Source organism: Xyrauchen texanus, chromosome 36 (assembly GCF_025860055.1).
Source record: "Xyrauchen texanus isolate HMW12.3.18 chromosome 36, RBS_HiC_50CHRs, whole genome shotgun sequence".
Taxonomy (NCBI): Eukaryota; Metazoa; Chordata; class Actinopteri; order Cypriniformes; family Catostomidae; genus Xyrauchen; species Xyrauchen texanus.
This window is the reverse complement of record NC_068311.1, coordinates 16,115,105-16,142,933: the sequence shown is the minus strand read 5'-3', so window position 1 is coordinate 16,142,933 and position 27,829 is coordinate 16,115,105. Positions and strand designations below refer to the sequence as shown.

The 27,829-nt window shown below is 39.1% G+C and overlaps 1 protein-coding gene across 3 annotated transcripts in view; it reads left to right on the top strand.

Moving 5' to 3' along the window:
- The first annotated feature begins 5,152 nt into the window (after window positions 1-5,152).
- Window positions 5,153-27,829, top strand: part of LOC127629824 (serine/threonine-protein kinase PAK 4-like) — a 28,982-nt gene continuing 6,305 nt past the window's right edge. Inside the window, exons 1-7 of one of the 3 annotated variants that reach the window (XM_052107085.1) lie at window positions 5,153-5,292; window positions 20,037-20,258; window positions 22,563-22,783; window positions 22,882-23,311; window positions 23,641-24,093; window positions 24,411-24,544; window positions 26,641-26,767. In XM_052107085.1, coding sequence (XP_051963045.1) covers window positions 20,058-20,258; window positions 22,563-22,783; window positions 22,882-23,311; window positions 23,641-24,093; window positions 24,411-24,544; window positions 26,641-26,767 — 1,566 coding nt within the window. In that variant the 5' untranslated portion in view covers window positions 5,153-5,292; window positions 20,037-20,057. Of the gene's footprint in view, window positions 5,293-6,449; window positions 6,470-20,036; window positions 20,259-22,562; window positions 22,784-22,881; window positions 23,312-23,640; window positions 24,094-24,410; window positions 24,545-26,640; window positions 26,768-27,829 lie in introns of those variants that run through there. The other 2 variants (XR_007968803.1, XM_052107084.1) reach the window with 2 other exon arrangements.

Sequence of the window (27,829 nt, the reverse complement as noted above, 5' to 3'; positions counted from 1 at the left end):
ATCTGAGATGGCATGAGAGTAAATGATGAGAGAATTTTTTATTTTTGGGTGAATTATCATTAAGCTAATGGCACTATCACACATTTTGTCATTCAATTGTCAACCAGGAATGGAGGCAGTGGCTTATCTCTCTGACAAAGCAGCCAGTGTCACGATTATTGGCAACAGTAAGTTACCTTATCAGGCATCCCTGTGTCCAAATATCAGAAAAGTGACAATGCAGGTCAGTGAGCATTGTGATATTTTCAGGACTATTTATTTAATGCCATATGATACCCGTCACAATACAGTACTTATCCTCTATTAAAGACACTCGTGGAGAAAAAATTTATGTTCTAAATGAGTAACTGAATGAGTAACTGAGGCATGACTGAAATTCAACGTCAGAATGGAAAGGTAAAAAATAACTTGTGACGAGGAGGAGGGCATGACCAGGCCATGATGGAGCTATGATCAAGGATTGTTGCTCTACATGAAGCTGGAAAGCATTACAAAGTTACCCCGAAGAGCTTAGATATTCATCTGACAACAGTTTGACAAATTATCTATAAATGGAGACGATTTAGTACTGTGGCTACTCTCCCTAGAAGTGGCCGTCCAGCCAAAACGACTCAAGGGGCACATCGCAGAATGCTCACTGAGGTAAAAAAAGAACCCTAGAATGACAGCTAAAGACATGAAGGAATCATTGGAACTGGTAAACATCTCAGTTCATCAGTCTACTATACAAAAAAACATTAAACAGGCATAGTGTCCATATCAGGACACTATGAAGGATACCGCTGCTTTCTAACAAACATGTTGCTGAGCTCCTGAAGTTTGCCAAAGACCACCTTGACACTCCACAATGCTACAGGGAAAATGTTTTGTAGACTGATGAAACTAAGGTTGAATTGCTAAGGAAGAACACGCTGCACTACGTTTGGCACAAATAGGGCACCGCAAATGAACTTGAATTTTTTTTTCCCAAAAGTGAAGTACAGTGGACAGAGTATCATTATTTGGGGTTGCTTTGCTTCTTCGGGACCTCTTGCCATCATTGGGGGAAAATGAATTCCCAAATACCCAAAGATATCCTACAGGATAATATCAGGGAGGCTGTGCACCAACTGAAGCTCAATAGAGGTTAGGTGATGCAGCAGGACAATGACCCTTAACATCGAAGTAAATCCACTACAGAATGGCTTCAAAAAAATTTATTCCAACTTTTGGATTAGCCCAGTTAGAGCCCAGACCTTAACCCAATAGAGATGCTGTGGAATGAGCTCAAGAGAGCTGTTCACACAAGACATCCTAAGAAATGGCTGAGCTGACCAGACAAAATGGTCCAAAATTCCTTCTGAATTCTGTACAGCAACCAGAAATGGCTGGTTGAGGTTAATGCTGCCAAATGAGGATTGGCCAGTTATTAAAACCAAGGATTCACTAACTTTTTCCACTGCACTGTGAATGTTTAATGGGATGTGTTCAATAAAGACATGAAATATTATAATGACTTGTTTGTTGTCAGCTTAAGCACATTTTGTTTGTCTATAGTCTATAGTTGAGAAACTGTCGAGGCATGGACTCCACAAGACCTCTGAAGGTGTCCTGTGGTATCTGGCACCAAGACGTTAGAAGCAGATACTTTAAGTCCTGTAAGTTGAGAGATGGGGACTCCATGAATCGGACTTGTTGGTGCAGCACATACCATAGATTGAGATCTGGAAAATTTGGTGGCCAGAGACCTGTACCATGAAGCTGGCTATGGTGGCTAGCTAGGTAAGTTTTAGTGTAGTTTGCCTCAACCCCAGTTTTTAGGTACCATGAAAGTTGGTAACTTACACTTCTCGGCTAACCTGCTCCGCAGCAGGATTTGTTCTGGATTACTGATCGCTATCAGATGCTGAACTAATCAGCTGTGAGTAAAATGACATCTCTGACGCTATCAAGTCACTCCCCCGTGTCTCTTAAAGCACACTTTATAAACAAAATCTTATAAAAGGAATAAATACATCTTATTATTGCATACCAATTATTTGCATACACTATTCCAAGTGCTCACATTTTAATTAATCAATAGTATTCTTTTTTCTGCTTTTTAATTTAGCTTTTTTTTTACTAAAGCCAATGTACAAATAGTACTGTACATCGAGACAGAGAGAGAGAGAGAGAGAGCGAGAGAGAGCAAAAAACACAATGTTATTTTGAAAAACCATATCAAATATCAATTCACAACATATTCTATAAATAACATGAGTAATTCATTCATGTACATGTTATATTTTATTTCAAATAAAGTGGAAAGAAAGTTAAGGCATCACATTCTTTAAAAAAAAATATATATATATATATATATATATATATATATATGAGATAGGATATCATACCGCATATTTTAACAAATGTTGTTCAAAGATCAATAATCTGAAGGAAACAGTCTGTAAGTTAATTGTTACTTTCTCTTAAGCCATTTCTTTTGTAATCTATTTCAGTGCTGCTATTCTGATTACCCTAAATATATTTTGATCAGTTTTATTTCTTAAGGACAATGATATTTTAGCCAAAATATGTTTTTCTGGATGTATTTCTATTGTGCAGTTAAATATTAAATTAATCTGTCTAATCACTTAATTACAATAGTAATATTTTCTAATGAAATCATGATCTTAAGCAGTTTTTTGTACATTCACTATATCTTTCTTAATTTTACTATGTTTCTATGAGTACAGTCACTTGCATTGTTCAAAGGAGGAGGCCTGAAATGAAATTCTAAAAATAAATTCTGTTTTGATGAAGAAAGAAACTCGGATACATCTTGGATGGCCTGAAGGTGAGTCAATTATCTGCAAATTTCATTTTTGGGATTCGAACTTACGAACTCCAGGGGTGGTAGCTATTCTTCTCACCACAATTCTACAGAGTGGTTATTTGAGTTACTGTACACTTTGTCAGTTCTAACCAGTCTGGCCATTGACCTCTCTCATCAACAAGGCATTTCCATAAGCAGAACTGCCGCTCACTGGATGTTTAATTGTTTTTGGCACCATTCAAAGTAAATTCTAGAGACTGTTGAGTGTGAAAATCCCAAGAGATCAGCAGTTACAGAAATACTCAAACCAGACCGTCTGGCACCAACAGTTATCCAAGCTATTATCTAATCTGCCAATCATGTGGCAGTAGTGCATAAAATCATGCAGATACGAGTCAGGAGCTTCAGTTAATGTTCACATCAACCATCAGAATAGGGAAAAATGTGATCTCTGTGATTTAGAGCATGACATGATTGTTGGTGCCAGACGGGCTGGTTTGATTATTTCTGTAACTGCTGATCTTCAGGGATTTTCACCCACAACAGTGTCTAGAGTTTACACCGAATGTTGCCAAAAACAAGGGGGACCTACACAATATTGGGCAGGAGGTTTTAATGTTGTGGCTGATCTGTGTATGTCTATAGTGTGTGTGTGTATATATATATATATATATACGCATACATATATTTGATGAGATATATGTGATGGGATATATATACATATACATAGATATATACATTCACAGGGTTGGGGAGTAACGGAATACAAGTAACAGGAATATGTATTTAAAATACAAAATATAAGTAACTGTATTCCACTACAGTTACAATTTAAATTGTAATTAGAATACAGTTACATTCAAAAAGTATTTTGATTACTGAAGAGATTACTTTGCATTTTATTGTCATTTGTTTCATTTAATATTTAGTCCTTTCAGATGGAAAAAATTTATACATATAAATGATGCGATCCAAAGTGCATTTGAACTGCGGTGAAACACTTTCTTATGATGTGTTACATTCATACGAGCAGACAGAGAAGTAAGTTTGAAGTAAGTTTGGAAGAAATAGAAATAAACCTTGTGTAAATTGTCAGCTTTACGCTAAACTAAAATGTAATTTCTAGCCATTTTACATGCACACGTTACCAGACATGATCATAATTTTATTTTCAAGAAAATTCACAGAAATACATTAGTAAGACCTTTGATATTAGGGCAAAAATCATATTCTTGATCATAGTTTTCCTGTAAAAATTTCTAAAAATCCTTAAAACGAGATCAGTTTGATTTATCTTGTTTTAGAAACAACACTGCATAAGATATTTAGGTTTTCAGAGAATGTATTTTTAACATGTGTATTTTGTCTTACTGTACTGGCAGAGTTTTTATAGGCAAAACAAGTGAAAAAATCTACCAGTGCTGAAGAAGTAATCCAAAGTATGTAGAATATGCTATAATGCTATAACTAGTTTTCATTTATCAATTAATGTCATGCAAAGTCCAGTAAACCTAAAAAGCTAAATCAATATTCGGTGTGACAACCTTTGTCTTCAAAACAGCACCAATTCTCCTAGATATACCTGGACACAGTTTTTCTTGGTTGTTGGCAGATAGGATGTTCCAAGCTTCTTGGAGAATTCACCACAGTTCTACTATTTGTTTAGGCTGTCTCTAAATGTAATCTCGGACTGACTCAGTGTTCTGTAGGGGGTCTGTGGGGGCCATACTATTTGTTGTAGGGCTCCATGATCTTCTATTCTAATATTTTCTATTTACAAAAGTAATGTTTGGGAGTCTAAAATGTATTTCCTATTGACACACTAAAGCTAAAGATATACATAACTATCTATTATATACATACAGATGTGCCAAAACATTATGACCACTCATTTAACCTCTGGATTCTTATGGATTACTTTTATGCTGCCTGTATATGCATATGGAGTTTCAACATTTTGGTCACAATTCACTTGCATTGCATGGGCCTACAGAGCTAAAATCTCAAATCATTGTTTGTGTTTAGTAGAAGAAAGTCACACACATGACATATCAGAATATGTACTGTAGTTGTTGATGTTTTAACACAAGTAATGATCTTCACTAATCATTTTGAATGATTTGTTTACTATGCCTGCTTTCAAAACTGTCATTAAAAATAATTTTACTTGTTTAATAATGACATAATTATCACCAAAGACTTTATTAACTGTTTATAAACGAATATTAATAATAATAATAATTTTAAAAATTATATATAATTTTACTGAAATGATTACAGTAGTAACAGCGCGCACTGCAGCCTGAGGGCAGAGCTCTAAGCCCTTAGTTCCCCGGATGATGAGCTTCAGCGTGAGTATGGCGCAGAGAGCACGAGCAGCGCGCTCGTGAGGGTTTCTGTGACTGATACGTGCACTTAGCCAGCTTAAGCTAACTTTACACATAAGAAACTTTACGGACTCCATGAAGTTTATTTCTCTTCGGACACACTTTACACTACAGGTAGGACTTCTTTAAAGCTATTTGTATTATAACCGAATGCCGTTTGTGTGTTAGCGCAGGTTGTTTTGGTGGCACACTGTAGTTTCGGTGAGTTTGTTCGTCGTGCTCATTTAGCTAATTCCTCACAAGCTAGCTGAGTAGCTTTAGGCTACTGGGTGTCTTATCAAAACATTTAATTAAAGTAAGTAAAGATACAAACTACAAAGTGTTCTGCCTCTCATGCAGAGAGGGTGCTGTCATTAGATTTTGTATCTATGCTTCTCAGCTTTGGAAAGAAGGGAATGGTTTATAATTTATGAGTTTTCAAATACTGCCACCAAACCAGCCAGTTTACAACACTGTTGTCACTCAGACTCCAATCAAGAGAGGGATTTGTAAGGTACAACTCAATGGCTCAATAAAAGTCGTACATACTTCCAGTATAGCAGTGTCAGAAGGCCCATAAAACTGATTGAAAGTTTGACCGAACTGCTCATGCCTTACTGCTGGAGATAATAAATTAGAAATTAGTAAAAATACACGATCGTGATACACCAACTAGCGAGCGATTTTTAACGGGACATCAAAGTTAGGATGCTGTCAATCTCACTTAAGTAACTTATTTTTTATAGGGATGTTATATAAAATGTAACGTTAGTACAGTCATAGATAAGGGTGCCTTTGACATAGAAATGTATAAATGTGAGGTTTTTTAATAAAAGTCCTTTTATGTCTGGTATCGGATGTTGAGTGGTCAGGATGAATGGTGGCACCTGTAATATCGATACTGGTTAATTAAATATGTTTCTTTTTAATGAGAGTGATTCACTGTTTACATTTTCCTGTTCAATGTATTTATGTTGAACTATTTATTAAAATATCCAGAATAGTTCACTAAGTTTGACTATAATTTTAAAAGATGGATTACGTAGCAGATATATCTATTTTGGATTGTTTATCTACACATTGCCAGTTTAAGTTTGTGTGTAATATAAAATATAATAATTCTGATGATTAACTACTAGAAAGATTGATATAGTATTTTCCATTGTGTGCAAGTTAACTAAAAGATGGGTGTTGTCATTTAGCATCTCTCTTGCCCTTGTCCTACCTTACTCCTTGCTGACTGTAATTTCACTGTCTTTGTGCATGTACCCCTTTCAGCAGTTTTGGCCATCTCAGGATATGCTTCGAGGAGGTATGATGGGAGATTCAGACAGGGGTGCAGTCTGTACCGGGCACTCCAAACATTCCTTAAATACTTCAGTGCAGGACAGGGTCACTCATAACGTGCAATCTCCCATGCTACTGTTTACTCTAGCCCAGCATTAAATGTTGTCTTTCAAATCTAGTTCTGATTATGCTGCCGTTTGTTTGAATAATCGGATTGGGGGAAAATATATATAAGTTATACTTCTCCGAAAGTTTTAGGCTATTGAAAACCATTCAGAAGCATGCATTAGTTCCTAAAACTTATCTCGCTGTAGTTGAGCATTTTGGGTAAAAGCTGGATGCCCTTTTTTAGCCCTTGTTGTTTAGGACTATGCATTTTAGTGATAAGTGTTACGCTAATTGAAAACATGTTTATCTTTAGCATGTTTGGTAGGGGTGCAGTCTGTCCGTACAATACGCATGACGAAAAATGAAACCAATTAAAATAACAGATTTATTTCCAAAGCATTAACAATTTTCAATAACTTTCTTTGTTGTATTTTAACTGTCTGTTTGTAAATTAACAATTGACTAGGTGTCACTGAACAATAAAACTGAATTTTAACATGGAATTAGAATTAAGATAGCTGACACCTAAGAGAGAAATTCTTAAAGCAGTAAAAGTGCAAAAATAAAAAACAAAACATTAAAACAAATATTGTTCTGTTCAAGTAAGTTTAACTCAACACAAACAGCTTGTGGGTTTGTTTAGGTTAATTACAGTACACCAACATGCAAATGGAGTGACAAACATGCACACAAATGCAAATACACAGGTTCTCACACAATTAGTAATGCATACATACGTGCTGTAACTGGTTCGATTTGTTCTTCAACTGGAGGAAAACCTCTTCGCGTTGTTCAGGGTGTAAGTGGGGCAACGATCAAAATCTGGGGTCCAAGGAAGTGTACTATAACAGATAATTCTGTTCCTCTGTGTATCAGCTTGAGAGGTTTTGCAGGATGTTCGGATGTCTTCATGTTAGCTATAGTTGTAGAGTTTCTCGTCATGCTCTGTTCGATCGTGGATTTCAAGGGCAAAATGAGTGACAGTGGCGCTCTGTTCATTAGACGGGACGGTGGTGAATTATTATTATTATTATTCTAATTATTTTTTTTAAGTGTTTAAGAAGGTTTACTATTTCTTCGGCATCACTGATGTCTGTGATATCCAGCGTATCGTGTCGACGGGCATTTTTGCGCACCTCTGTGCTCAAGAGGGCTGACGTTGTAGTCGCTTGTTGCTCGAGATAACTTTCCAGCATTTCCATTGAGCTGTTCCATCGTGTAACAACATCCATGATAAGATTATGTGATGCGATCTCAAGCATCTTTTGAGCAGCAGCTGTTGCTGTGGCACTGCGGTGAAAGAAAGTCACGATTTTTCTCACGTGACAAAGCAAGCGACTGACACGGAGCATGCAATCCTGCTTGTGAAGCAAGATTCAATGTGTGCAAAACCCTTAATATGAGGAGACAACCCAGCTCCTCTCACTGCCACCTCCATAATATTTTCATGTAAAGTTTATTGTGAAATGAGAAAATACATTTTGTTGTAGTGGAATTCTATTGTAGTGTGTGTAAAGAGCTCAAGGGGCTGCATCTGTAACTGTTGGCAGGCTTCTGGGGATGGAGAGGGGCGTGTGTCACGGTTCGGTCTTCAGGAACCGTGACACAGGATCGTGGATGTTTGAATCGCGATTTCAGTTGCGGTTCGCATATCGTTACAGCCCTAATATTTGGTAATAGTATTTTGGTTTGTAGTGGATGCTTCTTGTGCTCTGTGGTCCTTTTTTTTTAAGTGGATTGACACTTTGAGTTATTGTTGGAGCTTGTTGTTGTTTAGTTGTGCATTACCTAATTTTAGCCATCAGCTGCAAACTGATGCAATTGTTGAACTTTTGTGCCTGTTTTGTGAGCCTTTATACTGAACACTGTATTGTTGTTTTGGTGAGAGAAATGTGTAATCTGTTCCTTCAGAAGACCCTCTATCAGGCTTGGACCTGCAGTCAATTGCACATAAAGAACTTGTGTATGTAGCGCTTGCACCACAAACAGTTACTGCCTATAGAGTTGCACAATGAATGAATGAAATGAATAACAGATAATTGTTGTTGGCCTACTAGCAAAGTGCTGTTGTGTTCGTTGCATTATTGATGTTACCTAGTATTTTCAAAAGGAGACTCCATGTTTTTTCTCTAAAGAATGGGCTGAAACATAAAAAGATCCATGTCTATTTAGTGTGAAAACTGTAACTTTCTCTGAGACCGGCAGTCATGTGGTTAAATTGCACCTTTAAGCTTGTTTGGTGTAGAATTCATGCAAAAATATATATTTGTGGAGTGGTTGACGAATAAGAAATTTGATAACTGATACTATATCTAGACAGCTGGATGGCCAATATATGAAATAAAATAATACACTTTAACCCTTTAAGTTCTGTTTTTTTTTTTAAAGATTTCCTGTTTCAGTGGCATACCCAGAATTAAAGGCACTTAACTCGAAGAAAGAAATCAAAACCAAAAAACAAGCTGGATCAAATGTTTGGTATCATTTTAAAGAAAACTTTAATATTTTTAATGATATAAATTGTGATAAAGTCTTAGACACCCAACCTAAGAAACTGCATTTATTAGATTTGACATTATATATCTCAGGGTGTCTCTTATCTCAAAGTTTTTGTTTTGTTCCTAATCATGTCACCTGTAACTGATTAAAATTGAGTGTGCTGATATGACAAAGCAATCAAAAGGTAGAGTATTACAGAAGTAATTTATCCTATTGTCCAACATTTCTCCAAGTGTCCAAAAGGATTAGCAGCACTTCCAGGAGCTCCTCCAAGCTCAAATTGAGGATTGCAAGCATTACGGAGCCTGGTACACCAGAAGTCCTCACCTGCGATCCTGGAGGAAGCGATGACCATGTCCCAGCTTATATTGACTAAGATGGGGCCTCAGGACAACTCTGGGGCATTCGTGGAGCACTTTGAACAGACTGCGACTGCCTCCAGATGGCCGAAAGCCGAGTGGGCTATTCTGCTACTTCCACTGCTTTCCATAGAAGCCCAGCAGCTCCCCACAAACACCGAATGGCCACACTCCAGAACAACACCACCAGCGGTTTCGCTCCCTCACGCTCTGCGAGGTTGGCAGCCTGTTTGTTTATGCCCAGCTGCTCTGTGATGCCTGCCGGAAGTGGGTTCGGGCTGGGGAAGAGTGTGACGCCAAGGCGGTGATAGATCTGATGGTGTTGGAGCAATTCATAACTCTCCTTCCGAGGCAATGTTGGATGACGTCATCCCTCTCTTCTCTTTCTCTCCCCTTCCTCCCATCCAATTCCCACTCCCCGGAAGCAGCTTCCTCTGCTTCGGGGTTTGCCCAGTCTTCCTGCTCCCAGGTTGATGGACCCGCTGCCATGGTGTGAAATCTAAACCGGTTTGCTGGAGCTGTGATGGAGGTGGGGACATTGGTTTGAGTCCCCCAGGCACCACTGGCCACCCCTGATCGAGCTGGGACATACCTGTGTGTATTAAGGGGTGTACATACCAGGATGTGGTGGATTCGGGATGCAGCCAATGCTTCATCCATTAATGCCTGGTTCAATACAATGTTTTGGGTGTGAGTCACAAGGTGAAGGTAAGGTCATGTAATGACCGTAATTATTCAATTCCGGGGGCAAAAGCATAGTGTCGAGGCAGCGGTTAGTTCCCGACTCACCCATCCACTAATCCTGGGTACGAATTGGCCAGTGTTTACCACGTTATTATGGGAAATTTGTGCAGGTGGCTCCTGCAACAAAGCGTCTCTTTGTGGCATTTGTGAAATGCTGGCTGGGAAGGTCGGAGCTGGGGCTGCCTACATCAGCTCTGCATCAGTGTAACGTAAGGGAGGGGGATGTTTCCTCTACCCTAGCACTTGGAGGATTCCCAGCCTGGGATTTCCCTCTGGAGCAGACACGAGACGAGACCCTTAGGCACGCCTTCGACTAAATAAAAGAGATTGATGGTCAACGTCTTCAGCTAGACTTCGCACTCGTATTTTTCTATTGTAAATTATCAATTGTATCGATTGATGCAGGATGCTCAGACAAAAGTAGATACAAGGAAAAAAAACTAAACCATCTAATGGCCTGTTTTCAGCGGCCATGCATTCACGGGGATGTTTCGCAGGTGGTGTGCGGCATGCCGTGATTGTCAGCTTTTGAATCCGCCGGCCACCCCAAGAGGGCCTTTGCACCTGCTTCCATTTGAGGTCCCCTTCGAAAGAATTGGTATGGACCTCGTCGGGCCATTAGAGCTGATGGCACACGGACATTGCTTGTGTTGGTTCTGGTGGGCTATGCAATGCAATATCTGGAAGCAGTGCCTCTACGCAACATTTCAACCAGTATTGTTGCGGAGGCACTCTTCAGAATTATCTCCCGAGTGGGGTTTCCGAAAGAAATCCTCACTGATCAAGGCACTACTTTCATGTCACGCACACTACACAAGCTGTATGAATTATTGGGAATTAAATCGATTCGGACAAGTGTTTACAACCCATAAATGGACTGCTCGGTCGCACGGTTTAATAAAACCCTGAAAAACATGATTCGTAAGTTCTTGCACGAAGATACTCAGAATTGGATAAGTGTCTTGAACCCCTGATATTCGCAGTAAGCTTCCACAAGTTTCTCTGCTGTGTCCTTATAAATAGCCAGAGCTTATTTTCTCTCTTTACGGATATGACGTGATCTTGTTAAAACAAACATGTTTCTGCAATGCTAGCGTTATCCTACAAGTAAAAAAAGTATAATTCCTCACCTGTTACATTATTTCCCAAACAATTTGGGACATTTTGAGGAGGCCTAAATAAAATCAGTATTACAACCCAAGCTGCAGAGACAGTCTTCTGGCCAGGGACCATCTCATGCACTGTTGACAACAGAGATGTCTTTCTCACTGTTCACCAGTGCATAATGGTATGTGGCTGGAATGCCAGACAGTTGTTTCACTCTTCAAGTTTAACTACTTTACACTTTTAATGTCAGCCACAAAGCCTGATTGATTTAAGTTTTTTCAACACAAACCTTTTGCTGATGCCACTGATGCTTGTAGCACAGGAAGGAAGTGACCACGGAAAGGTGATTCATTTACATTTATTGTAACAAACACTTATCTAAAGTGACTTACAAATGTGGAATGTGGACAAGAGAGTCATTCTAAGGGGTGAAATTGTTTGTCAATTGTGGTATTGAGTATTACAAATAGGGATGGGCAATATTACAATATATATCATGGTGACAACAAAAGAGATTTTGCCATATTGTGTATATTTCAATATGTACATTTTCCATATGCACGGTGTGGGCTTATCTGTCAGTGGGCTGGACTTCACGTGAGTTTGAGAGAATTGAAGAAACATGGGTTTTTCCAACATTGAAAAATGTTCTGCGGCTGCCCGCAATGACATTCAAAAGTGCTAAATATGCTGCTCATGTGACGTGCGCATCTGTATTTCACGTGAACGTGGTGCCCGCTATCTCTGGAGCTCGCAAGTATGCTTATCTCCACACTGTGCTTCCTGATATTTGTGCTCAACAGACAGGAGAGGTCACAGCCGACTCATTCGTGCTACTGAATTATTTTTGACCCAGTAAAAACCCTAATAGAGAAAGAAGCCTCCACAGAACGGGATGACTATCAAACAAGTAATGAAAATGAAGAGCGCATTATAAAGAGAGGGGTGACATCTGTGGTGTGGGTTCACAAAAGCAGACAGATCAGAACGATGTAATCTGCAAACTGTTTTGCATGATGAAGATAATCACTTGTAATAAAAGCAATCTGTTTTACCACCTCAAAATGAAGCATATAAAATAAAGTAGTCCTTAAAAGAAATTTCACAGGTGCAATTTAACTTGAGCTTTATCATCAGCATTTGTGGTATAATATTGCTTACCACAAAAAAAAGGTCATCATTTATATAAAATAAAAAGATGTAACAATCACAGTAGTTTTTTGGTCCAGTCCATAAGCATTAAAATACACTGTTTCAAAAGTATAGCAACAAGATGTAAACTTTCTACATGTTAACGATATTTTAGCTTGATAAAATTGCCTACCATATCATTTTAAATTTATATACAATATTATAACTTTGTTGCCATGATGATGCAACACCGGTAAGCAGTTATCGAACCAAAGTAATGTAAAACAGAGATTTTTATTACATTGGAGTCATGTTAATTCATATAATGTTTATTCTTGTAGAAATACTTTTGAAACTGTGTATTTTATTGTTTATGGACTAGCCTCTTTCACTTTCATTGTCAAGTACCTTGCTTTAACCAATAATTTTAAATAAATGCGGGACGAGTCATAGATTTTCTGTGGTATCAATATTATGCCACATTTCTTTAATGGTTTGCGTTAAGTAATTGTAATTGGCTTTAAATCAAAACAATATAAGTTATTTCCCCATATAGCCTATATGGCTAAGTAAGCGTGTGTGTGGTGGAATCCAGCTGTATACTAGATTTCTGCTAGATCACCTGCTCGTATTACTCATATATGAACCTCATCTGTTCTAAAGACACCCTCTCACAGGTGCAAGTTGACAGTCTCTTTTTGACTTTTCTTGTCTAGCCTGTAGTCTTACTCGGTGCTATGGTTGTCAACGGGGCTAACAAACTAAATTTGTTTACTGAAAAACTAAGTTTTTTTTTTTTTTATACCATTGACTATCACATAACCTGATAGTCAGTGAAATAAGCTCTTAACCAGCACATTATTTCAAATAAGATAGTATACATACAGTGGGTACGGAAATTATTCAGACCCCCTTAAATTTTTCACTCTTTGTTATATTTCAGCCATTTGCTAAAATCATTTAAGTTCATTTTTTTTCCTCAATATTGTACACACAGCAACCCATATTGACAGAAAAACACAGAATTGTTGACATTTTTGCACATTTATTAAAAAAGAAAAACTGAAATATCACATGGTCCTAAGTATTCAGACCCTTTGCTGTGACACTCATATATTTAACTCAGGTGCTGTCCATTTCTTCTGATCATCCTTGAGATGGTTCTACACCTTCAATTGAGTCCAGCTGTGTTTGATTATACTGATTGGACTTGATTAGGAAAGCCACACACCTGTCTATATAAGACCTTACAGCTCACAGTGCATGTCAGAGCAAATGAGAATCATGAGGTCAAAGGAACTGCCTGAAGAGCTCAGAGACAGAATTGTGGCAAGGCACAGATCTGGCCAAGGTTACAAAAACATTTCTGCTGCCCTTAAGGTTCATAAGAGCACAGTGGCCTCCATAATCCTTAAATGGAAGACGTTTGGGACGACCAGAACCCTTCCTAGAGCTGGCCGTCCGGCCAAACTGAGCTATCGGGAGAGAAGAGCCTTGGTGAGAGAGGTAAAGAAGAACCCAAAGATCACTGTGGCTGAGCTCCAGAGATGCAGTTGGGAGATGGGAGAAAGTTGTAGTAAGTCAACCATCACTGCAGCCATCCACCAGTCGGGGCTTTATGGCAGAGTGGCCCGACGGAAGCCTCTCCTCAGTGCAAGACACATGAAAGAACACCTGAAGGACTCCAAGATGGTGATAAATAAGATTCTCTGGTCTGATGAGACCAAGATAGAACTTTTTGGCCTTAATTCTAAGCGGTATGTGTGGAGAAAACCAGGCACTGCTCATCACCTGTCCAATACAGTCTCAACAGTGAAGCATGGTGGTGGCAGCATCATGCTGTGGGGGTGTTTTTCAGCTGCAGGGATAGGACGACTGGTTGCAATCGAGGGAAAGATGAATGCGGCCAGGGATAGGGATATCCTGGACGAAAACCTTCTCCAGAGTTCTCTGGACCTCAGACTGGGCCGAAGGTTCACCTTCCAACAAGACAATGACCCTAAGCACACCGCTAAAATAACGAAGGAGTGGCTTCACAACAACTCCGTGACTGTTCTTGAATGGCCCAGCCAGAGCCCTGACTTAAACCCAATTGAGCATCTCTGGAGAGACCTGAAAATGGCTGTCCACCAACGTTTACCATCCAACCTGACAGAACTGGAGAGGATCTGCAAGGATGTATGGCAGAGAATACCCAAATCCAGATGTGAAAAACTTGTTGCATCTTTCCCAAAAAGACTCATGGCTGTATTAGATCAAAAGGGTGATTCTACTAAATACTGAACAAAGGGTCTGAATACTTAGGACCATGTGATATTTCAGTTTTTCTTTTTTAATAAACGTGCAAAAATGTCAACAATTCTGTGTTTTTCTGTCAATATGGTGTGCTGTGTGTACAATAATGAGGAAAAAAAATGAACTTGAATGATTTTAGCAAATGGCTACAATATAACAAAGAGTGAAAAATGTAAGGGGGTCTGAATACTTTCCGTACCCACTGTATTTGAATGTATAGAAGACATTGTTCCATTCCTATTGCTCTTGGTGAGTGAAATATAATTAATAAACACATTTACTTTTGAAGCATACCGCAGAGGAAAAGTGACTTGAAAATCACACATTAAGCATTTAAATGTGATATAATGTGGCAACCTAATAAAATGTTGGCCTTTTTTTAAAGTTATTACATCGATGCAGCCTGTGACTCCTATTTGTTTGTGCATTTGGCCCCTAATAGTTTGGACACCCCTGCACTAGACAGGTGTCTTTGACTGTTGCATTGTATCTCACTGTTTTTCCGCATCTCATACAGGAACGATGTGCTTTTTTTAGACACTGTCAATTTCAATTTGTTTTATTTGTTGCACTGTGTCTGTTTTAGCCCAAGAATTGGATCGGTCTGTAAGTCATTGTCAGTGCTTGGCACACATCCAAAATTTGAATGCACATCATAGCGTTCGAATGTGGAAATTCTTTGAATTTTCAATTTATATTTGACAGCCTTACTATATACTCTGTTGAATCCCTTTCATTTACTGCCTGAGTAAAAGTTGCTAGATCAGTTCCACCTAGATGAGGAGTGATGTAGAAGCTAGTGAGTTAATGACAGCACAGTGTTGATCTGTCACCATTGTGCTCTTGAGGAAGGCCGTCAGTGCCAGGTTGCTCCAGGGTGCATCTTCACAGCTTCTGCACAGTAAGTTGCTTCAGGATTCATGACATAATTTGCTCCTCTTATCACAGTCTCTGAGTGTGGAATTATTTGCACTGTTGTCAAAATGTTAAATGTGAATTATCACATCACGTGTTTTAAACCGTAATGTTTCCCCAGCACTGGGGATGGGATTTTGGGCCATTTTGGGGAGGGCTGATCTTTGGCTACTGCATCTCATCTTGGTACTTTTAGCATGTCATGCCATGAATCTTGTGCTTTTAAGTTGTCAAGTTAAACTTTTAAAAAACACTGCTTTGTTCCATTCAGTCTAGCTGTTTGAAAGGGAGAATGCCTCTTGTGTTTGAATGCCCTCTAATTTGTTGAGCACTTTTTGTTGCCCTAAACCATCAACCTATACAGTGTTGATGCACATTGCTGTCTGTCAGAGCTTAAAGTAGAGCTGGAAATTTGAATTGTGGCCCTATTTGTCTCTATTGCATATAGTTGTCTGGATTTTTATCGGTGTGGGGAAAAAATCCAATTATTGTGTAATTTGCTTGATCATTGCTGTTAGTACTTGGGAATAGAGGTCGACTGAAAAATCGACTGATTAATTAACTTTCTACGGCTTTTGTTTGGGATCACTATGACATAAGCTGACTGTCTTCAGTGCTGTGCTCACTCTAAACCTGTAACTGGCACATAGCCTTTTTCATTACCCTCAGTTGGGGTTGGAAATCAATTCACATTAGCACTTCATAAAATGCCAGAGTATTTTAAATGCACTTTTGAGAAATGTGTCTTGCTGCGGTGTCATCCCAGGAAGAGTTTTCCCAGGCTTTAGTCAGGCAGGTGTGGGAGAGGGTTTCGGCCTGCACATATCAGAGTGGGAGTGTCTGATACCCACAGAGAGAGAATGGGCAGGGCTAGGGTTGTGCCGATGGACGGTGATGGCTGACCAACATCACGATGTAGAGCCACCATCGTGATGCCACGCCCCCTTTTGCGAGTCTTGCTAGTGTGACTCACTAATCCTAGTCTCTTCTATAGTTAACCTAAAAACTTTGGAGGGATTGCTCTGTAAATTAAATTGAGAATATAACTAATGCATATATGCTATTTTAAATACTGTAGTATATGCCAGAGACGTGATGTGTTAGTCTGTGAAAATACCTTGTCAGGCAGGCTACACAAATATTGATCTTGACATTGTTAGCTTCTTGTCTTTTTTTTTTTTACATGTCTTACACTGTACATTTAGATTAAAATATTTTATGTTGTAGGCTACAAGAAAATAGCCTTTATTAATTAATTATTAGTAGTTGTAGTGTCAGAAAATCTTGCTCAGTGTCACATAGCTCTTGTATACACTGAAGCGGCAGTTTAAGATAAACCCAGACCAGCGACGTCAAATAACTTTTGTCTGGTTAATACTTTTAAAGAAAAATTTCCTTGGCCATAAATCCATAATGTCAAATCAAATGAAAGAAACAAGGTGAATATGAATAACACACATTTATTAAAACATAGAAGAACAACAAATAAATAAAAAGAAAACGGGAACAACACTCAAACCGAAACTCGGCATTAACATTTCACTTATAATTAGCAGCACAATTAACTTCAGCACAGGCTACAAAATAAATTATGTTATTGAAATATTGTAAAGTGGTCATATGAACTACACAAATGAACGTTTAAAAAATAATATGCAAAATCGAATAGCTCCGCAACGGATGGCGAAAAATGCGTAAAGAAGTCTAATATCTTTCACCATAGACCATGTTTAAATTTCTATGTTTCTGGCCAGAAATACCAACATATTCACTTTATCTGGTTTTAATAAGCTGCGGATTGGAGTAACTACACTACCCGCTGTGCTGAAGACCTGCTCTGATGGAGAACTGGTAGCACATATGCACAGATATTTCTGTGCTAAAAAAAAAAAATGCTTCACGTGCCGTGCAACCTACTGATAAAGCGCCGACGAGTCATTAGTTGGGTTAGTAAAATAACGAAATTATAATTTTTCATATAATTTTTGAAAATTATATGAAATTATATAATCCCCCGCCCCACCCCACAGACGATATCATCGTCCATCGCGATGTTTTACTGTCAACATCGTCAACTGCCAATTTAGGGGACATCGCCCAACCCTAGGCAGGGCCAATGGCGAGACGGTGAGGTACAGGAAAGCCTGACAGCTTTGCATTGTACTGCATAAAGGGACTGTTAATGCTCAAAGGTGAATTGAGAGAGCTTTCATTGTCATTTGAACAGCTGACTATGTATCTACCATGTTTTGTAAATGAATGGGGCTAAGTGGTAATTGAACTCAAGTTTTAAATGGATAATAGGTTATTGTTGTGAATTTGATAACGACAGATGAGGTTTAAAACCAGCATGTGGTTTATGGCGCCATGCGAGGTTCAGATGTGTGAACTGCGAGCTCTGCTCACTTTGCTAGTTTTAATAATATTTGTCACAAACCGGTGAGATTAGATACACCCTGATCCTTAATTGTTTTGGGAAGACAATATGACAAAGAATTAAAAATCCCTGAGCTCTGGAGATATTAAAAGACACTTACGTGCTCTGGCTGATTCCCCTCAGTGATGGGCCAGAAGCCCCAGACTCCATTCGGATAGTGAACTGAAAGAAATCTGACATGAATAAATGAATTTGTCGGCAATGCTGACGAAGGTCTTTGCAAACTTGGAGGATCTTGCTGTAATATGTCGATCGATAACTTCCATGAAGGCAAAATTCACTGAGATGGTTACAAGAGTTGCGGATGTTGAGAAACTGATTGATTATCTGGAGTCATCGGAGAAGGAATGTAGCTGCTTATCTGCTAGTGACCAAGGTGGATTTGGAATGTGTCTAGGAGAAACTGGAGGATTTGGAGAATCATAATCGATAAAACAAGGCAGAGATATGGTGAAATTCCTAGACAAACTCTTTCCGAGTCTGCTCGACATAACAGGCCATAAGCTGTAAATTGAGTGAGCTCCGAGGTCTGCTGAGGGAGACGGGCCCCAATCAATTCTTGCCAAATCTCTGAGATCATCCGATAAAGAACTTGTGTTACATGAGGCCAGGAGTAAAGGAAGGCTTTCTTTGAAGAACCACAGCATTTTATTGTTCCCAGACTTGTGAAGAGTGAAACATGAATGATTCAGGAAATGCAAGAAACTCTTACATCAACGGAAGGTCGCTTTTGCTCTGATGTTTCCGGCAAACTGAGAATAGATACTAAGGATGGCCACAAAATATTTACATGTCCACAGCAAGCGATGTCTTTCATAAATACAATCGAGTGAGTAAGCCATTTGGTGATTTTCATGTTGCTGTCTTGTGGGCCTGAATCACTGAACACACTTGACCGTCCAAGAAAATGGGTGCTTTTTTTTGTTTCTTTTAGTGTTCTTTCCACCTAGTGGCTGGAGATTGTTTTGTGGAATAACAGTCATTATTTTCTGTTTGTAATTTTGCCTCACAAAATTTGTATAGCAGCACCAAACTTAAGCAATCCAACAGCAAAATTATTGCAGGGACTCTCGTAGGTGTACATGGACTGTTTAGAGGGATGGACATGTGTGTGGGGTTAATGTGCACTTTTTTTTTTCTTTTTTCTGTTTGTTTGGTTCTGGGGGATGTTTTGGATTTGATTGTTGCTCTAATGTTGGAATGTGGTCGTTATAATTGTATTTTTGTTATATAATCTATTTTTCTAACATGTCAAATGGTAATATGAATGGATTGTCTCTCTCCAAATGGAATGTGAATGGTTGGGGCGCCCCATAAAAAGGTTATTTCTATTCTTAAACGTAAGAAATATGATATAGTGTTTCTTCAAGAAATGCATCTTTCCTCGCAGGAAGCTGAACAATTTGGGAAGATATGGGGTGGACATGCTTTTCTTTAGTGCTGGCTCAAGTTAGAGCTGGGGAGTCATTTCATTGATAAGTAAACATCTACAATTCAGATATCTCAAACAGTGTAAAGATAAATTAGGAATAGTCATTATTGTTTTAGCAGAAATTCAGGGGCAAAATCTTATTTTGGCTAATATTTGTGCGCCTAATGTTGATAAGGGCTTTTTTTTTTTTATAGATATTGAAGGGATGTTGCAAGCCGTTTAATGTACATAATTGATTCCGTATTTTATGTTATGTTTGTATGAGTTATGTGTGGAATTAATAAAAACTGTTAATAACAAAAACGGCATGTGATTCAATGTATGTACATGGATGATCTTACACCAAATATGCTTAATCCAACAATGTGTCAGGCCATGTAAATGCCTTAATTGTTCATCCAAAACCTAATTAGGCTTTTACCCATAACACCAGTTTGCTCTGCATGTATATGGCATTCTGGCAGCGTATGCAATGTGCGCATGTTTGTTCACGTTTTGACATAAAAATGTTTTTAAATGTTTGGTGATTTTGTGAATAATTATTCAACATCTTTCCTGCTTTTAGGTCTGATGCTCTGCCGCAGCCATGTTCAGCAAGAAGAAAAAGCAACGCATCCAGATCTCGGGTCCCTCTAACTTTGAGCATCGTGTCCACACTGATTTTGATGAGCAAGAGCAGAAGTTTGTGGGTCTTCCACGGCAATGGCAGAGCCTCATTGAGGACACGGCCAAGAGGCCCAAACCCTTCATTGATGCCTCGGTCATCACTACTGTAGAGCCACGCAAGGTCAGAAGGAGAGAAACAGTCTGTTTGTTCCCCTTGATTCTGATTTAAGCATCTTTTATGTAACATGTTTTTACGTGGAGCTATGGGCTGATTAGTGTGTGAATGTGAGTTGCAGGAGCAGGTTTTGGATTTACTCTAAGATCGGGCTGGGCGATATTACAATATATATTGTGTTGACGATATAAAATGTTAATTGATAGAGATTTTGCTATAGCGTATATATCGCAATATCTAAATATCCGTGTGTGTAGTGTGTGCATATCTATCTGTGGTCAGCGTTTCACGTCAGAGCCACGTTATCAATGACTTTATGCTGAGTTCTGAATGACATACCACCTATACTACTCATACTACTTCTGCCATATGTCTATGGCAGGAATAGTAAGAATAGTTTAGAAGTATGCCATTCCGAACTCGCCCTTGGAAAATCGAAGAGACATGGAAGGGTTTTTCCAGCATTGAAAACTTCAATGAAATTCAGCAAATTCAACGACATTCATCTTTTGGGGCGCTAAATATGATTCTCATGTGACACGCACATCTGTTTTTCACGTGAGTGTTGTGTGTGTGCTATCTTCAAGTCTAGCAGGCTTTCCAGTATTTGTGCTCCAGAGACCAGAAAATGCAGAGTGGAATCACTCATGCTACTCAAAATCGCGGCACAGACCACATAACTTCCCATTTGAATTCTACTGTTACTGTGAACAATGGTATACTGTTTCCGAATATTAACACACCCTCCGCACTGCTGTGTGAGGCATTTAGAGGAGCATTTAAACATGAGGATGCACAGTAAAACCTAAATTAATGTGACATTAAAATGTTATCAATGACTTTATGCCTCATTATATGAGTAGAATTCACATGAGGTCAGTAAAAGCAGTTTTAACCACTCAATGATGAGTTAAAGTAATATGTATGCAGTAGAAAATTTTTATTTTTCTTCTTTAGATGCTGAATTCATGACTCTAATGCACTAACATGCTGTACATGGCCATAATATGTGTCGGTTACACTCTGTTATTGTAATTTATGATGACACCGATACTACCGCAAAGAAAACATTATGAAATTGCTAAGTGTGAATGTTCAGAATGAAGACAAAAAATAGTGATGGGGGCATATGTTACTTTGGGCAGATGTGTGAATGGCTTTCGCTGCAGATGGCAAATGAGTAAATTGGCACTTGAGTGTGATTTGATTTGATTACTTTTGTAGACCAGGTAAACAAAAAAATTGCATGACGTGGTCTTGCATGCCTGTGTGAATTCTGACTGAAAACGTAAACAAAAAAGCAGTTGGAGCTTGAAGTCACACCTACAGATGATGTTGACCAATGGCAGCGAGTAGATGTTTAGCAGCCGGTTAGAAGATTTCTTAAAAGTTTGTCGAGGCGAGCTGCTACGAACCACCAAAACGAACGCGAAAACACCTTCTTTTTGGCCAGATTTTTTTTTTTTTTTAAATATGTATTTTCTTTGTTGCATTGCTTTGAGATCTTTAGGAAATTCAAATAAAATAATGTTGTTCAACAATATATCAGACTTAAATGTGGCATAATGTGAAATTTTGCATTATGGTAAGGCTAATTTAAAACCAAGTTAAGTTGTTTGTTTGTTTGTTTTTTGGTTTTTTACATTGATTATGCTTGTCAATTTCCAAATAAAATTATATTAGAGATTTGTAATGTATTTAATTCACTGACTGGATTACCCAAAAATATACATTGCAAAATGGTTATTTAATATATTAACCAATTTAAGATTTTTCCAGAATTTGATATACAATTATTCATTCAGTGATAGAAGATTGGTCATATCGCCCACCCCTACTCTGAGAGCTGATTGATTGATAATAAGTGGAGCTATTTTATGTTTTTTTTTCTGTTTTTTTTGTGAGGTTTACAAGACAAAAACAAAATGGAGTTTTGTGAATTTTAGTCTGTTTATTTTTAGGTCATCTAGCCTATATGCTAGTGTACTCCTAAAAGTTGACAGTTATCTTTAAGCAGATCTAAACACTTTCTCTTGGTTTCGTCTTGCTCTTCTGGAAAAGCAGACCAAAGATGTTGATAACTCATCCTGCACTCACAACATATCTAAATTTGTACAATCAAATGCTCTCTATAATGAGAATGTTCCTCCATATAATACCTCCTGTTTCTGAGTAGCAAGTAGCACATCTTCCATATGTCACACCCCAACACCCTGTTTCATTTGGAAATGCGTCAACATAGAAAAGAGAACTCCACACATCCTGCCTAGCCACCCTCAATACCTCACAACCTATGTGTCTGTGGCACAGGCAATCGTACGGGGTCGTAAGATTGGTGACGATGGCTCGCTCACTTGGCTACTGGATGAGTTTGAGACCATGTCGGTGATTCGCTCTAACTCCCTACGGCGAGACAGCCCACCACCACAGCCTCGCAGAGATTCTGGATCATCAGGAGGGGGTCAGGAGATCGGAGATTACTTCCACCAGCAATACAGACACCCTGAACGCTATGGAGACAGCAAAGAAAGGTCACTGCGTAGTTCCAAACTGAATGTTCCGTTTATATAGATTACAATGGCAATATTGACACTAGGGTGCTCTTTACTTTTCCTCTTTGTCTGTGTAGGGAGAAACCACGTCAGGAGCATTCAGGTGCCGATCACAGACAGGCCCAGCGCCCACCCCGCTCATCCAGAGAGGATAGCCGACTTCACCAGCAGCCTCGTGGTCAGGAACCCAGCAGATACAAAGAACCTGATTGGTCAGGAGGGTCAGAACCTCCCCAGTTCCGAGACCGAGAAAGAGAACCACGTGAATATCATGATCAGGTGGTAAGGAGAGAGGGGGCAAATGATAAGAGGCCCAAATCCAGCTACACTGGGCAGGACAGTAGCCCACAGTCGCCCCGTGAGAAGAGACCACTCTCTGGGCCAAATATTCGCACCCCCAACCTACCTGTTACAGAGGGAGTTGTAAAAACTACCCAGCAGACTGGCCGACCTTTCAACACTTACCCACGCTCCGAAAGCGACTCTGGAAGAAACCCCAGTGGTCAGGTACAGAGAAAGATCTAACTAGATATTATTTGTTTCTCGAATATAAAGCTAATTTATAAAGACATAGGAGGATGTAAAAAAAAAAAAATTAATATTCAAGAGAATATTATTGAGAATATTTGTATTATACAGTGCTCCCACGGTCATAGAAAACCTGGAAATCGGGAATTATGTATTTATTTATTTATTTTAATCTTATGGACTGTTATCCTCTGCTCTAAATTATTTCAGATAGATATTGGTTTTGTGTAGAGTAAAACCTGCTCATAAGCAGTGACTTGTTCTTTTATACTCTCGTAAATTTTAATCTATCCGTGTTGTTCTTGTAGGACTTAAAACCAGGCAAATCTGAGATTCCCCACCACAACGGCCCCTCCACTGGGCCAATCCGGGGTGGCAGCAGTGGAGGTAAAAGTGTCTCTCAGGGGCAGCACAGAGCAGAGCCCCAGCATCACACCTCCCACCCAGCCTTAGGGCCCGAACCCCCTCACGGCCAACTGATGCCCCCTGCACCAAAACCATCAGGCCCTGTTGCACCACCCCAGCAGACACGCTCACCTCAGAGGGAGCCACAGCGGGTTTCCCACGAGCAGTTTCGTGCTGCGCTTCAGATGGTAGTTGACCCTGGGGATCCACGCACTTATCTGGACCACTATATCAAGATCGGTGAAGGTTCAACTGGTATTGTGTGTATCGGCACTGTTAAGACCACAGGCAAGCTGGTGGCTGTGAAGAAGATGGACCTGCGAAAACAGCAGCGACGAGAATTGCTTTTTAACGAGGTGAGTACAAATCTCACAGGAGATTACTCTGTATTAATAGGCTGTTTAGATGTGTATGCAGCACATTAATAAGTAAATGGATGATTCATAATATTTCCTAAAGTCTAACACTGAAATGCCAATCAACAAAAGAGAAGCAAAAGTTATTATATTGTGATACACTTTATCCATTTGTATGCGTGTAGGTGGGACTATAAATGGTGAAGACAGTGTGATATTTGTGTTGCTGGTTGATTTTCCTCAATCTTTTCGTCTTTAACCACTTAATGATGTTTTTAAATAAATGGCATCTGATGGCTTTGTTTCTTGTTTCTAAGGTGGTAATCATGCGGGACTATCACCATGAAAACGTGGTGGAGATGTACAACAGTTACTTGGTTGAAGATGAACTCTGGGTTGTCATGGAGTTCCTTGAGGGCGGAGCTTTGACTGACATTGTTACGCATACCAGGCAAGTATTTCTCAGAAGTGCAATCACAAATTATTTTCAGTTATGTTTTTAGTCACATTTGTTTTCAAATGTATTTATTTTTTTAAATCATCACCAAATTTTGTTTTTAATATACAGTGGGGGCTAAAATTCTGAAACAAAAATGCTTTGATTTTGATCCCCCTTTAGCAGCATGGACTCCATGTTTGTGCAAAACCTGATGATCCATGGTATCCCAGCATGATTTTGGAATGTTCTGAAGACCAGCTTGTATGTTTCAGTTGAAGCAAGAAAATCTGGCCTTTTGTACAACATTAACATTGTTGTACAATAGGCCAGATTTTCTTGTTTTCAAGTTGTCTTAGTCAATGTCACATGTACAATGCATTCAGAGAGTGTTCAGACCACTTAATTTTTTTCACATTTTGTTATGCCTTATGCAAAAATGCTTAAAATTATTTTCTTTTTTTCACATCAATCTACACTCCATACCACATAATGACAAAGCAAAAACATTTTGATAACTGCAAATGTATTAAAAAGAAATAGCAGAAATGTCAGTACTTAACTCAGTACTTAGTTGAAGCACTTTTGGCAGCAATCATAGCCTAAAGTCTTTTTGGGTATGATGCGACAAGCTTTGCACACCTGGATTTGGGGATTTTCTGCCATTCTTCTCTGCAGATCCTCAAGTTCTGTCAAGTTTGATGGGGACTGGCGGTGAACAGCCATTTTCAGGTCTCTCCAGAGATGTTCGATTGGGCTCTTGCTGGGCCACTCAAGGACATTCACAGAGTTGTCCCTAAGCCACTCTTGCATTGTCTTAGCTGTGTGCTTAGGGTCGTTGTCCTGTTTGAAGGTGACCCTTTGGCCCAGTCTGAGGTCCTGAGGGCTCTGGAGATGTCTCTGTATTTTGCTGTGTTCAGCTTTCCTTCAACCCTGACCAGTCCCCCAGTCCCTGCTGCTGAAAAACACCCCCACAGCATGATGCTACCACCACCATGCTTCACCGTTGGTGAAAATAAATCTACAGTGTCTGAAATTCTGCACAGGATTCGTAGTATTGTCTTTGTATTAATTCCAGAATCTGCACGAATACGAATTTTGCACGTCCTTCTTCCCTCTCTCATACAGCAGCGCTTTTTGAATTTGGTGTGAATAACTAGTGCTTTTAAGTCGATTCAAATGTTTAATCGCAATTAATCACAGATTTTGACAGTGCTGAAATTTGACGACTCCTACTTTTCCTGTCAAAATCTATTTATTTCCTTCTTGGGAAAGAAAACTAAACTATATGTAACAATATAATGCTTTATTATCATTTCCCAAACAAAGTCTTCCACTGTATTAAGATAGAAATGCACTAAAATAGCACCAATTCAAGTAACAATAAAAGTTTCCCTAAGTCTATGTGGGAGTTTGACTAATTTAAAGATCTTGTTTCCCCATAGGTTGCATGTGCATTGCAATGCACATTAGATCTCTTTAACTTTCATCCTCCACAATATTAATCAGCCGGCAGACTGTGGCTATCCACTATGCAGCAATCGTGAAGTAGCGGTCATGATTTGCATCAACACCAGCGTCAAGCGGCACTTTGAACTTCACATTAAATGCTTTTGCAAACAACGTCTCGTTCTGCATTTTCGTGATTGTTAAGACTAGGCATGCTTCTGTGGTAATTAAATTGTACATTACAGAGCCTGCAGTACGTGAAGTCCCATCTGGGTTTCCTTTGAACAACAAATAGCGTTAAGAGGTCCTTTCTCCATCGATTTGATTACTGACACTGAATTAAATAATCGCAAGGGTTAACACTAACTTTGCCAGCTCTAGTCATAATGATTCTTTTGTTTGACATTTCTCTAAATACTAAAACATTAATTTCAGATTTACATCTCAAATCCCAGATTTTTAATATGGACAGGACTGTTTAATTACACTGTATTTACAGGCATTATTACCAAGGTGTAACCCGACCACCTGTTACTGCAATAGTGCATTACCACTAGATGGCAGGGTATCACAGCAGTCCTTTATGACCTGTCATTCAGTCTGCATTTTCAAATTTTTAGGTAGAGTTTCAAGGATTTCATTTTGAGTTATGTTGTTTGCAGGATGAATGAGGAGCAAATCGCCACAGTGTGTCTGTCTGTTCTGAAGGCGCTCTCTGTTCTTCACTCCCAGGGGGTCATTCACAGAGACATTAAAAGTGATTCTATTCTTCTCACACACGATGGCAGGGTAAGTCCCTCACCTCTCTTCAAGGACAAGTTTAATTTTATTATGTCAGGTGATGCCCAGTCCTTTAGTCCTCTCTGCCATAGGATAAAATAGAGTAAGTCTTAAATAGGCATGTCATGATAATTACTTTTGTTGGACGATATATTGTCCCAGAAATAATTGCGATTAAACTGTATTTTTGTCATTTTAAGGCCATTTTATGCCACTTGTATAATGATAATATAATGGCATAATAGTGCCAAGTACACCCTTTCAAATAGCAATGAAATTTTAATTATTTTTTTTTTATTTTGTATTTTTATATTTGGAATGCTCAATTCCCAATACACTAAGTCCTCGTGGTGGCGTAGTGACTCGCCTCAATCCGGGTGGTGGAGGACGAATCTCAGTTCACTGTCACCATCACCATCAACCTGTGCATCTTATCATGTGGCTTGTTGAGTGCGTTACCGCGGAGACATGGCGAGTTTGGAGGCTTCACGCCTTCCACCACGGCATCCACGCACAACTCGCCACGTGCCCCACCGAGAGCGAACCACATTATAGCGACCACGAAGATGTTACCTCATGTGACTCTACCCTCCCTAGCAACAGGGGAATTTGGGGGCTTAGGAGACCTGGCTGGAGTTACACAGTACACCCTTGGATTCGAACTCACCACTCTAGGGGTGGTAGTCAGCATCTTTACTCGCTGAGCTACCCAGGCCAGAACCTTTTTAATTCTTAAAAATATTCAGACATTGGAATCCAAATGTCAAAAACAATTTAAGTCGGGAAGGCCCCTCTTCATCTCCAATTGTGGTTTTTGTACCCAGCTCGGAAAACTGGATGGAATGGTTATGATTTAGATGAGCTTTTAGATTACAGGGCTCGACATTAAGCATTGCGATGTGCTTGTCCTTTGGACAAGTAAATTGGTCATTCACTTGTCTGAGTAAAAAAGTTTCTTGTCAGAGTTTTCTAATATTAGCTGTAAAATTGGCTGTTTAATGTTAACCAAGTCATTACATTTCTAACGAATCCTGAGAAAGTACCATATTTATTTAATACTGTATGTGGGTC